We start from the raw sequence: 16,716 nt of genomic DNA, 5'->3' as shown, positions 1-16,716 counted from the left end.
CGGAGAGAAGTCAGCAAAGACAGGGCACAGCAACAGAGGAGGGCCACTGATGGGAGGGAGAACACATGCGTGACACTTCTGGGCTGTCTGAGCTGCTTTGCCTACGACATTGACTTATGTTGTCCTCAGACAGCCCTCAGGAAAAGGTCGTGTACTGTCCCCAGCCCCATTTTACAGGTGCACAAAAAGTTAACACAGCTTGTATGTGGGGAGTTGAGATTCTGACTCTGGGGCCTGTGTGTCCTACCACAGCTGACAAAATAAATGATGCTCAATATTCTGTTCGCGCTTCTCATTTAATCCTCATGATAACCCTGAAGAGAGGTCAGAATTCTCGTATTTTGTCACTGGCTCATGGCTGATGAGTCAGTTGATAGGATTATTTTTTGTTTTGTTTTTGGTTCTTTGTTTCATAGAATGAGTTCCAGCAGGACCAGAATCTAGAAAGTTTTCTTCTTTCCCACGCCTAGGCCCCTCATTCCTGCTATCTTATTTGTAATGACAGTAGGTATTTAAATAATGACTCTAAGTGGGCAGCTCACTGTGACAAAGATAATGCTTCATATATATATGTATTTTTTTAACTCATTAATGAAGTCATTTTGGGTCTCTTTAGACTGTATTTTAAGTAGACATCTATTAGCTACTTTGGAACACACTTTTTATAGTCTTGAAATGTAAGAGATAACTGATAACATTGCAGGGAAGCCGTACACTGTAAAGCTTACCTTTTAGTAGAGCTATAATACAGTGTTTATGTAGCATCTGACGTTTTTTCCTTTTTTTCTGTAGTTGAGGGCAAGTTTAAGTCTTCATTAATATTCCTTTATATAGATGCCATTCCCAATTTTTTACCATACTCATTTTATTATTATTTAATAATGATCCACAAGACCATAGGATAAAAGAGGTACAATTCCACACAATTCCCACCACCAGACTTCTGTTTCCCATCCCCTCCCTTGAAAGCTTTCCTATTCTTTACCCCTCTGGGAGTATGGACCCAGGATCATTATGGGGTACAGAAGGTGGAAGGTCTGCCTTCTATAATTGCTTCTCCGCTGAACTTGGGTGTTATGGCCTTATAAATCACTATTTAATCAGTATGAGAAGGCATACTCACTTTCTTAATGATACAGGAAACTGAAAACTGCATGCAGCCAGTTGGGCAGTTTTCAAGACACCCCTCACATTGTCATACCTACCACCCTTGTTTCTGATCAGTCTTAGTACCTTCTATAGCCTGGTAATAACTGGGATTAAAATAATGAGACTGGGCCAGCCAAGTGCTTGGTGTACACCAGTTCAGTTAATCTTCTCACTAGCCTTGGGTGGAAGGTCCTGTCACCATGCTGTGCAGAAGAGAAGAATGACTTTGGGCACTGCGCAGAGTCCTTCAGTTGTGCTGCTGCATACCTGGAACTCAATCCCAGGACACTCTGGTGTTTTTTTCTGTTTTGCCACCAGGGCTATTTCTGGGGCTCCAGTACCTGTGCTGTGAATCCACTACTCCAAGTGGTCATTTTTATTTTTTCCTTTTTTCCTTTGTTGATAAAGACAGGAATTGAGAGGGAAATAAGTGATAGGAAGAGACACCTGCAGTACGGCTTCACAGCTCATGAAGCCCCCATCCACAGGTAAGTGTCAAGGGCTTGAACCCAGGTCCTTGTGCAGCAATGTGTACACTCTGATGGATGTGCCACCTTCCAGCCCTTCTCTGGTATGGTCTTTAACCTGCATCTAAGCTGTCCGTGGCATGAAGGAGAGCACTCCGGACTGTCAAGGGGACCTGTGTTCTTCAGTGGGTAGAGAGGGTGTGGTGAAGAGAATGAATGGAGGGCCCTTGTCCCTGGGCACTTTGGGCATGCAGCCAGCATGTCCTCAGCTGGCCGGCTCCTTCGAGATGGCTGTGCAGACACAGGCTGTGCACTCGATGACGGGTACTAGGTGGCATGCCACCTCTGCTGGGCTGATGGCTTCCCCTCCCAACCTCTTATGGGGCCTGTGAGAGCCAGAAGGAAGAAGCCAGTAGCAGTCTGCTCAGATGGCTTTAACTTTGGCTCTTGTGCTCACTGAAAATGCTGAGTCACCCACAGTCACCTGTTTCCCGTTCCTTATCGGTCTTCTTTCCAGGGCTCACCGTTTTTGGCCTTGTGCCTTGTAAACAGCAAATATTTATTGATGAGCATGACATTAACACCTTCCTCACAAGTACTTTGTTTCCTTTCACGTTGAGCTAGCTTTTCAGCTTTGTATTTTCCCTTTTTTAAAAAAATTATTAAAAATATCTTAATTATTCATTAATATAGGAACCAGAGCACTACTCTACTATGTGTGGTGCTGGGGATTGAACTTGTGATTGTGACTCCCGTGCAAGTCTGATGCTTTACCTGTAACACTACCTCACAGGCCACTCCCCCCCCTTCTATATGGCAGACAGAGTCCCACTGAATGAGTAGTATCCTGTCTAGCCTGAGCTGTGGTTATTCCAGAAGTGGATTGGCTGTCAACAACCCCACCCTCCCATATATCTCTGTCTGTCTGTCTGCCTGTCTGTCTGTCTGTCTATCTATCTGTCTATATTCCTTTTTGCTTCTATATTAGAGTCACTAGGATTTGCTGAAAAAAGATTGAGGCACCCACCCCCATTTTTATTTGCTAGAGCTGTGTTGGACTCCACCCTAATACTGGTGCTTTTCCCTAGCTCCCCAGGTGATTCTGGTGTGCACCTGCTGGCTCAAGGAACCGTAATTTGTGAGCTGTGTTTGGTGTGGCCTGAACAGCTGAGACCTCAAAAGATGCAGCACACTACTTTCTATAGCTTCCCCCCTGTAGACATTACTATTATTGTTTTTAGTATTTTTTATTAGCTTTATTTATTGGACAGAGACAGCCAGAAATTGAGAGGGAAGGGTGTGACTGAGCGGGAGGAAGACAGAGAGACACCTGCAGCACTGCTTCACCATTTGCAAAACTTTCTCCCTGCAGATAGGGACCGGGGCTTGAACCTGGGTCCTTGTGAATTACAGTGTGTGCACTCAACTAGGCACAGCACCACCCGGCCCCTATTATTATTTTTTTTAAGAAGACATTATTTTCTGGCAGATTTTGTAGTTGAAGTCATTTTGACATAGACCTGTTTCTTAGTGTGATTTTATTTTTACTTAAAATTGTATTTTGTACTTTGAAAATGACATGTATATGCTTGAGCATATATCTACAACTGCACTGACTTGTGATCTTTATCCTCTTGACTACCTTAGTCCTGGAGACTAAGGCGATCTAATACTGACATCACATTTTATTGACTATTTTAGTTTATAAAATATATATATATATTTTAATTACTTACTGGATTGAGACAGAGAAATAATCACCACTTGCAAAGTTTCCTCCCTACAGGTAGGATTGGGACCTTGAACCCATGTCCTTGCACACTGTGACATGAGCACTCAACTGGGTGTGCCTTGCCTGGCCCCTAATATCAGCATTTTAAATGTGTACATCTCTGGCCTTCCTATAAACCCAGAGTCAGCACTCCCTCAATCCCATGTGCATTTTAGGTTCCCCTTCCCAGTCAGATTTCTGGAACATGTTGCTTATGTTTGACATAACCTTTCCTTTCTTATCCCCATCCGCCTTCGCTTGTCCTTAGTTTTTGCCAAGGTCACATGCTAAGTTCGTTGCTAAACCCACTGACTACATGTATTTATTACCTCCAAGGTTTTCAGTGGGACTTTGCACCTAAAAGATTTCAGTGCTCCCAGTTGACTTTTTTTTTCCTTAGAGGGCGAGGGACAGAGAGATAGAGAGGAGAGACACTTAAACATGGCTCCATTACTCCTGAAGCTCTCCCTCTGCAGGTGCTCCCATAGAAAGATGGGTCTTCATGCATGGTGAAGTATGTGCCATCTCCAGACCCTTCTAGTAATTTCTTTTAAAGCATTAATTCCCTATTGATTGGTACCTGTCATGTACTAGACTGAACAACACAAAGAAATTCTTGGGGCCTGGCAGTGGCATACCCACTAGAGTGCACATATCTTCATGCATTAGCAAGGACCCTAGTTCAAGCTCCTGATCCCACCTGCAGTGGAGAAGCTTCACAGGTAGTGAAGCAGTGTTACAGGTGTCTCTCTCCATCTCTGTCTCCTTTTTCTCCCTCTCAATTCTCTGTCTCTATCCAGAACAAAGAAAGGAAGAGATTAAAAAATAAGAAAGAAAAATTCTTTATCCTCATGGATCATGAACACTATGGAGAGTGACAAAAGATAAAGAAGTAGATATGTTTAAGGTAAAATTAGGATTGCAAAGAACTTCATATCATATAACTCATCAGCCTAAAATGTTCAGTATAGGCAAATGTGTGGAGACAGAAAGTGGGTTGGTGGATGACCAATGCTGAAGCAGTGAGGAATAACATGGAGAGTGACTACAAATAAGGGTGATAAAGCATCTTAAAATTAGAATGAGCTGGTAGTTATATACTTTTTGAATATACTACAAATCATTGGATTGTGCTCTTAACATTATTTGAGAAGCCAGGGCCTTGAGAATATAGTTTCACTATTCCCAGGCTACTTTTCCATTCAGATAGAACAAGACACCACAGCACGCCATGAGCTGGGCCTCAAACCTAGACTCCACTCACAGCAAGACACACACCTTACTCAGTGAGCTCTCTCCATCCCTGATCTGTGCTCTTTAAACATGTGGATTGTATGATGTGTTAAGTATATCTCAGTCAAATTGTTAAGTATGTCAGAAAGTGATGAATGCCATGGAAAGTGGAAGTGTTGCTTTGGATATTCCACTAAAGTCAATCCAGGCAGAGGGCAGAATAAATGCAAAAGCCCTGAGGTCAGACATCCTGTATGTATTCAGGAAGAGTGGCCAAATGGCGCAACCAGGATAAGTGAAATGAGGTGACTTGGGTCAGACAGATTATGCAGAGTCTTATAAAGACTTGATGATGACCTGGCCTCCTTTTCTTGCTCATGTTGCTGCTGCTATAGGAAATTCAGAATCTCATGGACTGGAACCCAAAGGTGTTCAGTGTTCTTTGCAGGATGGCAGGGGTCTCCTCTTGGATACCATTGACACTTTTATCCTTAGTCTGTCTGAGACCCCAAAAGAAAGACCTGCTGTTAGAAGGCAACAAGAGGGGACCGGATGGTGCCGCATCTGGTTGAGTGCACATGTTATAATGTGCAAGGACCCAGGTTTGAGCCCCCAGTTCCCACCTGCAGGGGGAAAGCTTCACAAGTGCTGAAGCAGTTCTGCAGGTGTCTCTTTGTCTCTCACCCTCTCTATCCCTCCCTTCCCTCTTGATTTCTGATGGTTTCTATCCAATAAATAAATAAAGATAATTTAAAAAAAGGAAAAAAAAAGGCAACAAGAATACTAACCCTAAGCAATAGCTTTCAGCTGTAGTCCAATCTTGGCTCTAATAGCAGGTTCTTTTTTTGTTGTTTTTTTTTCATTTTATCGAGTGAATCCACATTTCAGGAGGATGAACAAGATAGCTTGGAGGACCCCAAGCATTCCATCTTGAATTTTTTGATAAAGAGGCTTAGCCCTGCACTGCTAGATCAGGTTGCTGTTCTATTTTAGAAACATTTAGAGTGAAAACTGATTTGGATAACCTTTTATTTCTACAACCTGGTCCTCCCTCCCCCAATAGGATAGTTATGCTACCCTCCCCTTCATCTCCCAAACTTGTACTGGTTGAATTTATCATTTTCATTGTCATCAAAAAGCATTTATAAAGTACATATCTGCACAGTGAGGCATTAATAACTTCTGTACTTGAGATCATGGTCAGCTAGAGTTTAGCTAACTAAAATTCTAGATTTCTGAATCTTTAGTGATTAGAAGACAAGTGTATTTAAAACAGGACTAACAGTAGTGCTTTGGTTTTCTAAGCCGTATCTTTTTAAGTCTTAGTAGGGTTTTTTTTATTTCCACCAGTTTCAGTGTTTTTTTAAAAATTTATTCAGTATTAAACTACTCTAAGTTTTGCTTAGTTAACAAGTTTGGGTGGGAAATACTGCTGTCTTATTTTCTTTTGAAGGTTCACTTTTGTTTTGATCAGAAATGATCAGAAAGGGCTTTGAATTCGCAGATAGAACACGTGAGTTATTCCCACTGTAGCCTGGGCTAAATCTGACCCAGCTTGAGCTAGTAAAACAAGAATTGGACAAAAAGACATGAAAAGTATGTTCTTTATCCCCCTCTCATCTCCTAAATGCTGGCTGAGTAGTTTTTTCTTACAGTACAATTACATTTTATATAGGGGTTTGTTCTAACATTATTGGTAAGGTGAAAATCATTGATCTTAAAAATATCACTGAAAGTACTTGGAGAAGGTGCCCATTGGAGATGGTTTTGGATGAATCCACCTTGGCCAGTTCTTCCTTCTAGCTGGCTCTTCTTTGGAGTACAGTTGAAGCAGCTGGTTTGTATTTAGGGACTATATTTTATGAAAAATATATCTCTTAAGTACTGGGCTCTCGCAATGTGATGAGATGGATGAAGTGACTATGGGGTTCATGTTGCCAGTCTCCTGCCCATTAGTAGAAGGGAAGTTGCCAGGACAACTGACTTTTTCTTTTCTGTTTTTCCCTTTTTTTTTTTTTTTTTGGTTAAGTGAATAAAGTTGTATTTGTGTGAGTTGAATGTGGATGCTCTGCTGTATTCAGGATTTCTCTTTCCTCTTTTTACTGCCCTTGTCTAATTCAAGGTCCTAATAATAATTGCTGCTTCAGTTATATCTGATAGTCTTTATGAACGTCCATTGTAGACTGGGTTGGCGGTGTTTGGGGTGGTATGACTGTAGACTCTAAATCCAAGGCTACCTTTCGTGCATGCTACACATTGCCTGTGGAACAATCTTTATAAATATTCCTGTGAATACACTTCTGTGGCAGATGACTTCCCAAAAGTGTGGTTCAAACTTTGCCAGCTTTGTACTTTGAGTTCTTGTGAGTTAAGTGCCACTGTGAGGGGATCTTGGAAGCATAGATTAGATGGGTGTGGCAAGAATTCTTTCAAGTCAGTGCAGTAATCCAGTTTTCTGTTTTCATGCAAAATTGTCTACCATTGAGTAGACTAGATGCTGCTTGAAAGTTCTGTGTCTTCTGTATGCCCTCTGGTAGCCCTGTTGGAAATGTAAGTCCTTAGGAAGCTAAATCTTAGAGACTTTCAGGCAGAATTTGCAGATTCCTTGAGTTTCCTCTTTGATCATGCTACTTCTCACATTTGTTGATCTAGTGGTTCGAATGCACTGAAATCCCTTCAACATAATGAACTTATAATCTCTGGTGCCTTTGTATCTGAATTTCTTTTCTTCCTGGAACACCTTATATGTGCCAGCGTTGTTCTAGATAGTAGTGATGCAGTAAGTGAACAAGATACAATTCTAAACTTTGTGAAGCTCACATGCTAATGAGAGAGGAAAATGACAACTATATGTGATGTAAATAAAAGCAAAAGACAAAGGGAAATGTTATAATATAGCGAAAAAGGGACTGTTTGTTGATCTGGCAAAGTTCTATAAGAAGGTAAAACTGCAACTTGATGAAGTGTGAGAGTAAGCTGTGTTTCTGTTAGAGGAAGGAGGACTTAAGACAGAGAACAACCAGTGCAAAGACTTCGGGCTAACAGTGTGCTTAGAGTAGTCGCAGCATAGCAGGGAGCTTCACTGTGACTGAGAAGAACAGCTGAAGGGAAGGTAGCTAGAAGATGTTGGGCTCAGGCAAAAATTACTAAATTTACTAAATTTACTAAAATTACTAAAGTCACAGGCCCTTTGAAATATACCTAAAATAGATTTCCTAGCTCCTTCCAGCATGAAGACCCCAAATCTCATCTGCTGTACTCTTACCTTTAGGTTCCTGATTCTTAAGCAGTCTGTTCTGCTTCACTTATTTATTTATTTATTTATTTATTTATTTTCCCCTTTTGTTACCCTTGGTGTCTTTTTATTGTTGTTGTAATTATTATTGTTGTTGTTATTGATGTCATCGTTGTTAGGGCAGAGAGAAATGGAGAGAGGAGGAGAAGACAGAGAAGGGGAGAGAAAGATAGACATCTGCAGACCTGCTTCACCGCCTGTGAAGCGACGCTCCTGCAGGTGGGGAGCCGGGGGCTTGAACTGGGATCCTTAACGCCGGTCCTTGCGCTTTTTGCCACATGCACTTAACCCGCTGTGCTACCGCCTGACTCTCAATTTGTTCTGCTTTATATCTACATGCTTTTCAGCCAAGTTGCAGATGCTACCATGATGCCAATCTGACTTCCCTAGGCAGATGACGTCACCTATGTGTCCTGGAATCCCACCTCCCTAGAGCCCTACCCCAATAGGGAAAGATAGAAACAGGCTGGGGGTATAGATCAACCTGCCAACACCCATGTCCAGCGGAGAAGCAATTACAGAAGCCAGAGCTCCTACTTTGATCTGTGCCCCATAAAGAATTTTGGTCTATACTCCCAGAGGGATAAAGAATAGGGAACCTTCCAGTGGAGGGGGTAGGATACAGAACTCTAGTGGGTGGGAATTGTATAGAATTGTACCCCTCTTATCCCACAAACTTGTCAATCATTATTAAATCACTAATAATAGTAATAATGGAAGATGAAATGGGACAGATAGGTAGATACAGAGTGTGAAAGGCCTTGAGCCCATAAGGACTTTGCTTTTGCCTTGCAAGCTTTTCTCTTCTGTTTGTAACTTGTGGACAGAGTTAGAATTTTATCTTTTTGTGTATGCTAGTTTGCTGTCCTCCTGTTTACTGAATAATTACCTCCTGTTCATTTGAAAGGCTGTTTTGTCATCAGTTAGCTATACATGTATGCTTATACATACACATGCCTAATTCTATCAGTTCTCTTCTCTTGATTTGTCTTGTTACCCAGATATCATATTGTTAACATAATCGTATCTTTACACGAAGCATTGGGAAACTATAGACTAAGGGCCATTGTTGGTCCTCCACTTAACTAATTTTTATAAGGTTCTATGAACTCACGGCCACACTGATTTACTTATCTGTTGTTTATAGTTGTTTATGAATTACAATGGCAAGGTGGTTGTAAAATAAGAGTCTAAAATATTGATGATCTTCCCCTCTACAAAGAGTTTATCGACTTCTGCTTTATACTGTGTATACTGTGTCTATCTGATAGGGCAAGTTCTTCCTTATTCTTTCTTGTTGCTGTCTCTGGGTTTTCAATACTCACAACTGATATTTACAGATAGAAAGAGTGAGCCAGAGCTAGAAGGAGGATGGGGGGAAGGCGGGCTGGGTTGGGGGGAAGAAACCATAGCACTGAGCTTCATTCAAGGTGATAGGGGCCGTGTTCCTGGGCTGCACACATGGCAAAACAGCACACTGTTGATGTGCATTATTTTGCTGACCCCTTCTTCATTCTTTGTGAACAGTAACTTGGCGAGTGGAGCATATTTGCTTTTCTGGATGGACTGTGGAATCAGCCGGCCAGCTTTGACTGACTTCATCACTTTTCCTTACCTCTCTTTTGGGGGTGAGGGGAATACTAAATTGACTGCATTTAATTTGTAGTTTAGTAAAGGGAGAAATGATTACTTTGTAATATGTATTTTACCATTCTTGGAATATAGTACAACATTTATGTCTTTCAGCAAACCCTTAATTATATCTTCATTTGTTTATTTCTGAATGCTTTTTGTTGCTATTCCAATTGAGATCCTCCCACAGCTGTATTTTACAAGTGATTAATTATATATGGTATAAAGGAAGAGTTTTAGTTTTTGCATATTTAAGTTGTTGAATCTCTCAAGGAAGTAAAACTCCCATTAGGACAGTTAACTTTTAGATTGGATTCTTTTTGATTGATGTCTTAACTTAATTGTTTCATCCCTAATTAATTATACTGTCTTTATAGTGGAACTGTATGCATATTGTAATTTGAGGAAATGGACTTTGATCACATTATTTTTTCTTTGAAAATGATAGTGGTCACAACAATTGGTAAATAACTAAAACAGAAACCTTCCCCAGAAAGCTTCCCCTAGTTACCATTTGTTGATAAGTTTTTTTTTCCTTTTGTTGCCCTTGTTGTTTTATTGTTGTTGTAGTTATTATTGTTGTTATTGATGTTGCCATTGTTAGATAGGACAGAGAGAAGTGGAAGACAGAGGGGGAGAGATAGACACTTGCAGACCAGCTTCACTGCCTGTGAAGCAAACCCCCGCTCAAACTGGGATCCTTACGCTGGTCCTTGCGCTTTGCCACCTGCGCTTAACCCGCTGCGCTACGGCCCTACTCCCTGTTGATAGTTTTAAGACTACTATGAAGATAATTTAGACAACTATAAGTCATGCAGCCTGTGCCTTTTGCAAAGCCATTTGTTTCTTTAATACTGATACAGGGTTTGCGTATTACACATGAGTTAGTCTCAGCTACTGCTTTACTGTAAAGAGCCATTTGATCATGAAATAAAGTTGACTTACCCTCACATTTATCCTTTGGAATTGAAATACGAGCAGAAGGAGATTTTTATGAATCAGTACTTCCCTAAATATATTCTCTGTAAAGCATTTGATCTTTACCCTTAACATCTATCCCTTAAGGATGTGAAATCTAGTTTAGATTTTAAGGTCTATTACTTGCCCTGAGCATTGAGTAGTTGAACCATAAATTGAATATCTGTTAACCTTTGTGGATTTATCTTCTAATGCCATTTGTATCTTTCCCCTTGAATCTGAGCCTCTCCCTTAGCTGTTTCTTTCTTTGTGTAAGTAAAGAGTATTTGTATTATTGGCGCTTTTTAAAAAAAAATTTTTTTTTTTTAATCTTTATTTACTGGAGAGAGACAGCCAGAAATCAAGAGGGAAGGGGGCGATAGAGAAGGAGAAGGTGAGAGACAGAGAGACACCTGCAGCCCTGCTTCACCACTTGCAAAGCTTTCCCCATGCAGGTGGGGACCAGGGGATTCAGCCTAGGTCCTTGTGCATTGCAACATATGCATTCAAACAGGTGCGCCACCACCTGACCCCCTTTTTTAAAATGAAATGATGAGTTGTGGAAATGCGGAATTTTTTTTTTTTTTTTGAAAAGCACCAGTAATACAGATACTCTTTACTTACACAAAGAAAAACAGCTAAGAAGATGCTCAGATTCAAGGGGAAAGATCCAAATGGCATTAGTTGCTGACTACGTGATTTGTAAAATGAACTTTGTTAGTAGTCTGTAGAATGAAACTTCATATATAGAGCCTGATCCTAAACACTCCTGCATATTTTCCCCTGCTGAGATTATCTTTGACTCACTAAAAATATCAATTGAGGGGTGGTGGTGGTACACATGATTGAATGTACATGTTACAATGCACAAGGACCTGGGTTCAAGCTCCAGCCCTCCACCTGCAAGAGGAAGCTTATGAGCATTGAAGCAGTGCTGCAGGTGTCTGTCTTTCTCCCTCTCTACCACCCCTTGGTTGCCTCTGTCTCTATCCAATAAATAAAATAAATGCATTAAAAAAATACCGGCTGGTATTACATGAATATAGCAGTGCCTTCCTAGACTGTAGAGGTAAATAGTCCATGTGCATCAGTCAAAGGGAGTTTCAACTTTAGGGTCTTTGACTTGAACCTGTTGAAAGTAGAGACCGATTTAGGTAGTTATGGTGAGCAAGAGGATACACATTAATGTAGCCATAATTAGTAAGGTCCAGGCGTTTTAATGAATGTCTGCCACATTGTGATTTTTACAGATTTTTACATGGAGATTTAAGTTAAATAACTAGATGGGTTCTTCTTAGCTGCCAGACTAGAGAGAGGTTGTAAAGCAATGCTATTTTTGGTAAGATGTCTCTGTGTGTGTGTGTGCATGAGAGAGATTCGCAACAGTTTTAATTAGTTTAGATTTTCTTAAGTGAACCTTGACAGTTGAGTTAACATCAAAGGCAGTGAAAAAAAAAAACATACTTGAGTGTGTGTGTGTATGTGTTGGTGCTGGAGACCTCATTTGCTTTGATGAAGCGTCTTTAGCAGACTTCTTTTTTTTTTTTTTTTTTTATTTATTTAAATTTTTAATTTAAGAGCAGACTTCTTTTTTGCTTCCCTCCTCAGTGAAAAGATAATGTAAACCGTCAACTTTTCTATTTCTGTGTTTATTTATTTATTTATTTATTTATTTATTTATTTATTTATGGTGTTTTGGGGCTGCAGGAGGCTAATTTGTATTTACAGATGAGAATATATCATTTGTATTCCTTTTTTCAAATTGAGAGAGTGAGTATATTAGGTAATGGATTGGGGGGGGAGAGGGGGGGGTGTTTCAGCTCCCCCAGACTTCTTGTAGATCACGAGAGAGCTGTCATTTTGAACTTTAGACACTTATACCTGTGCTTATTAAATGTAAGCATAGTAGACAAGAACTTTACTAACCCGTTTCTGTATTTTAGTATTAAAGTGGAAAATCAAGATCCTATGCCATTATTATGTGTGCCATCACTTAAGTATGGGGGAACCACATAAGTGTCACACCATGATTACCTCTGTGTTGAGTCCCCTTTAAAGCCTGAGACCTGTGCAGCACAGAGCTCTGGTTCTGGGGACCCTGTCTGGCTGTGACTGGTGTCACGTCATTGGCTGCTGCTGAGCATGTCAGAGCAGTGCATTGTCTGAGGAGGTGCTTGTGGCCTGCGGCCCCTGGAATGGCTTGTGAGAATCTGTGGCTTCACTGTCTGCTGGCCCCTCTGTCTAGCAGCCCTGAAGTCCTGGCATGATTTAGAACAGAAAGTAAAGCTTTCTTAGCGCTGGCAGGGAAGTCAGTTTGCTTTCCAAATTCAAAGAAGCAGTCCAGAGAATCCAGCCCCAGGACAGACAGATTTTACTGTGATGTTTGCTCTTTGGGTCTCTTCTTTGTCCATGTCCAAAATCAAATATTCTAGCAAAGGGAGATTTTTTTCCCCCTTTTCTATTAGAAAGGTCGACTTTGGAAAGTTAAAATATCTTTTTATTTATTTATTTTTTAAATTTCTTTATTGGGGGATTAATGTTTTACATTCCACAATAAATACAATAGCTTGTACATGCATAACATTTGTCAGTTTTTCACAGAACAGTACAACCCCCACTAGGTCCTCTGTCATCCTTTTCCAGGACCTGTACTCCCCACCCCACCCCAGAATCTTTTACTTTGGTGCAATACACCAACTCCAGTTCAGGTAAAATATCTTTTATAGTTTCTTTTCATTTCATCTATTTATTTGATAGAGACAAATTGAGAGAGGGGAGGGAGGGGGAGAGAGATAGAGATAAACACCTGCAGCACTGAACATAGCTCATGAACCCTCTCCCATAGGTGGGGAATAGGGGCTTGAACCAAGACCCTTGTGCATTGTAACATGTGCTCAGCCAGGTGCACCACCACCTGGTACTCAAGTTGCAATATCTTTTCAAAGTTATTTTCTGATTGGTTTTTGCTAATCTTTATTATATTAGAAGAATGAATATAAATTTTGATATTTATGTTTATAGAAATACTCAAATATGAAATCATTCGGAATTTCAATTCGTATTTATACAGCTTAATATATACAATAATAATTTGAAGTTAGAGATTAAAAAAATCAAAAGTTTTTTTTCTTCTTCTTGCTTTCAGTTATTACATGGGCTTGGTGCCAGCACTACAAATTCACTGCTGCTGGTGGCCATTTTTTCCCCACTTTATTTGATAGGACAAAGAGAAATTTGAGGGGATATATATATATATATATATATATATATATATAGAGAGAGAGAGAGAGAGAGAGAAAGATAGATACAGACCTGCTTCACCACTTACGAAGTGTCCCCTGCAGTTGGGGGGGCCAGGGGCTCCAACCCAGATCCTTGAGTGGGTCCTTGGTTTTAGTGCTATGCGCTTAACCAGGTGTGCCACTGCTGAGCCCCAAGTCTAAAAGTTTAACTTAGTTTTGTTGTGCAGGCTTCTAACTCAGAATGACTTAATTTCTATGTATGATTTGATATGTAATACTGAAATTATTACAAATGATTCATGCATATCATTAATTTATTTAGGTACCTTTTTATCATATATTTTATTTTTGAGAGAGATGCAGAGAGAAAGAGACAGACAGAGAAACACCAGAGCATTGCTCAGCTCTGATTTATGTTGGTACGCGGGATTGAACCTGGGACTTTTTGGAGCCTCAAGTATGAGAGTCTGTTTGCATAATCATTATGCTATCTCCCCCATCCTATAGGTACCTTTCTTTACCAGTAGATTTCAGTTTGTTTCTGATTCTGTGGGATATGCTTAAGACTCCATCAAAGGGATGGATGGACCTTTAGTCTCTGAAACTGTAGAACAGTTTTTTGATTTGTCTGTATTTGTTTAATGGGAAGGGGAGGAGCTTAGATTTCACTTCCCCATATATTGTATAAGAATGAAGAAATAGGGGGCCAGGTGGTGGCGTACCTGGTTGAGTGCACATGTTACAGTGTGCAAAGACCCAGGTTCAAGCCCCTGGTCCCCACCTGCAGAGGGAAAGCTTCACAAGTGGTGAAGCAGGACTGCAGGTGTCTCTCTGTCTCTCTCCTTATCTCCCCATGCCTCTCAATTTCTGGCTGTGTCTAGCCAATAAAAATAAAGATAATAAAAAAAATTTTAAAAAGAGTGAAGAAATAAATACGTTGTAAGAAATGCCAAACAGTTGAGATGCTTTTCTTTCTTACTGGAGAAGAGAAAATGAACAATTTTTGAGATCTTTTATTTGTGTGACTTTGCCACTTGCTAACATTATTAATATATATATATGTATTTTTTTTCCTGTGTTCAAATTCGTGGATTTTTATTTTAACTTTTGTTTTGTTTTGTTTTACCTTAGAGCTCATGTGGAAATTTCACGAGCTTTCATATTTGCTTGAGAACTTAATTTTATTGTTAAGCTTTACTTCTAGGAGCTAAGTCCCTGCATGTTATATTCTTATTGAAGAAGTAGCAAATTAATAGCGATAGTACTCAGTTTCAAAACTCTTTAGTATCTGTATTACTGAACCATTTTACTGTTGTCATTGTTGAGTGGTTTTTTTTTTTTTTTAGTATGGGAAAAAAAAATAACATCTATTTTTCTTTTTTTTGCCTCCAGAGTTATAGCTTGGGCTCCATGCTTGCACTATGAATCTACTGCTCCTGGTGGCCATCATTTTTCCATTGTTGTTGTCGCTGTTGCTACTGTTGTTGTTGTTGGATAGGACAGAGAGAAATTGAGAGAGGAGGGGAAGACAGAGAGGGGGAGAGGAAGATAGACACCTGCAGACCTGCTTCACCACCTGAGAGTAACCCCCCCGCCCCACAGGTGGGAAGCTGGGGACTTGAACGAGGATTCTTGTGCAGTCCTTGCTCTGGTCATTGCACTTAGCACTATGTGCACTTAACCCAGTGTGCTACTGCCTGCCCCCCTAATTTTCTTTTCTTTTGAAGATTTTCAGCTGAACTCTCACCTCTCAACACTGGCAAATATTCATAAAATCTACCACACTCTTAATAAGCTGGTAAGTCAATCCTTTAAAGACAAAACTAACCAACTATTTAAACAACTACTTTTTGATAAAAATTTATATTACAGATACTAAGATATCAGCTGTTTATAAATACATTTAATTTTAAAGTTTGCTCTATAATTTCTTGGTAATAATGAACATATTTCTTTCAGAATCTAACAGAAGACGTTGGCCAAGACGATCACCAAACAGGTACCTAGAAATGCTAGAACTTCTTAATTTAAAATACTGGATCTTCTTCAAGACCTTCCAAATATGAAGCTACAAAGTAGAAGTAACTAGCTGAAATTGCCATATGCTGTTGTAATATACCCTATTAACAAAGTCTTAACTGGCTAAGAACACTTTTTAGGTTGTAGTACAAGCAGTCAGGTTATAGCTCCTTCTCAGTAGGAAATAATTTCAGGGCTCTGTTTATGACAGAATGCTTTAATTCCTTTAAGGATGCTATGGATTTTCTTTTTTCTTTTTTAAATTTTTTTATTGGGGAATTAATGTTTTACACTCACCAGTAAATAGAATAGTTAGTACCTGCGTAACATTTCTCAGTTTTCCATATAACAATACAACCCTGAATAGGTCCTCTGCCATCTTTCTTGGACATGTATTCTCCCCCACCCATCCCAGAGTCTTTTACTTTGGTGCAATACACCAATTCCAGTTCAGGCTCTATTTGTGTTCTGTCTTCTGATCCTATTTTTCAACTTCTGCCTGAGAGTGAGATCATCTCACATTCATCCTTCTGTTTCTGACTTATTTCACTTAACATGAATTTTTCAAGGTCCATCCAAGATCGGCTGAAAACGGTGATGTCACCACTTTTTATAGCTGAGTAGTATTCCATTGTGTATATAGACCACAACATGCTCAGCCACTCATCAGTTGTTGGACACCTGGGTTGCTTCTAGGTTTTGGCTATTACAAATTGTGCTGCTAAGAACATAGGTGTGCACAGATCATCCTGGACGGGTGTGTTGGGTTCCTTAGGATATATTCCCAAGAGAGGAATTGCAGGATCATAGGATAGGTCCATTTCTAGCCTTCGGAGAGTTCTCCAGACTGTTCTCCACAGAGGTTGGACAAATTGACATTCCCACCAGCAGTGTAGGAGGGTTCCTTTGACCCCACAACCTCCCTAGCATTTGTTGCTGCTACCTTTTCTG

At 40.0% G+C, this 16,716-nt stretch overlaps 1 protein-coding gene across 3 annotated transcripts in view; it reads left to right on the top strand.

Moving 5' to 3' along the window:
• Window positions 1-16,716, top strand: part of DCUN1D4 (defective in cullin neddylation 1 domain containing 4) — an 87,496-nt gene that overhangs the window by 13,186 nt on the left and 57,594 nt on the right. For 2 of the 3 annotated variants that reach the window (XM_016184909.2, XM_007539698.3), the window contains exons 2-3: window positions 15,474-15,544; window positions 15,706-15,745. The exons of the other annotated variant lie outside the window; for it this stretch is intronic. In XM_016184909.2, coding sequence (XP_016040395.1) covers window positions 15,474-15,544; window positions 15,706-15,745 — 111 coding nt within the window. The remainder of the gene's footprint in view (window positions 1-15,473; window positions 15,545-15,705; window positions 15,746-16,716) is intronic. 3 annotated transcript variants of the gene reach the window in all.

Source organism: Erinaceus europaeus, chromosome 3 (genome assembly GCF_950295315.1).
Source record: "Erinaceus europaeus chromosome 3, mEriEur2.1, whole genome shotgun sequence".
NCBI lineage: Eukaryota > Metazoa > Chordata > Mammalia > Eulipotyphla > Erinaceidae > Erinaceus > Erinaceus europaeus.
Note: the sequence above shows the minus strand (reverse complement) of the source record. Positions and strands in the feature narration are given on the sequence as shown.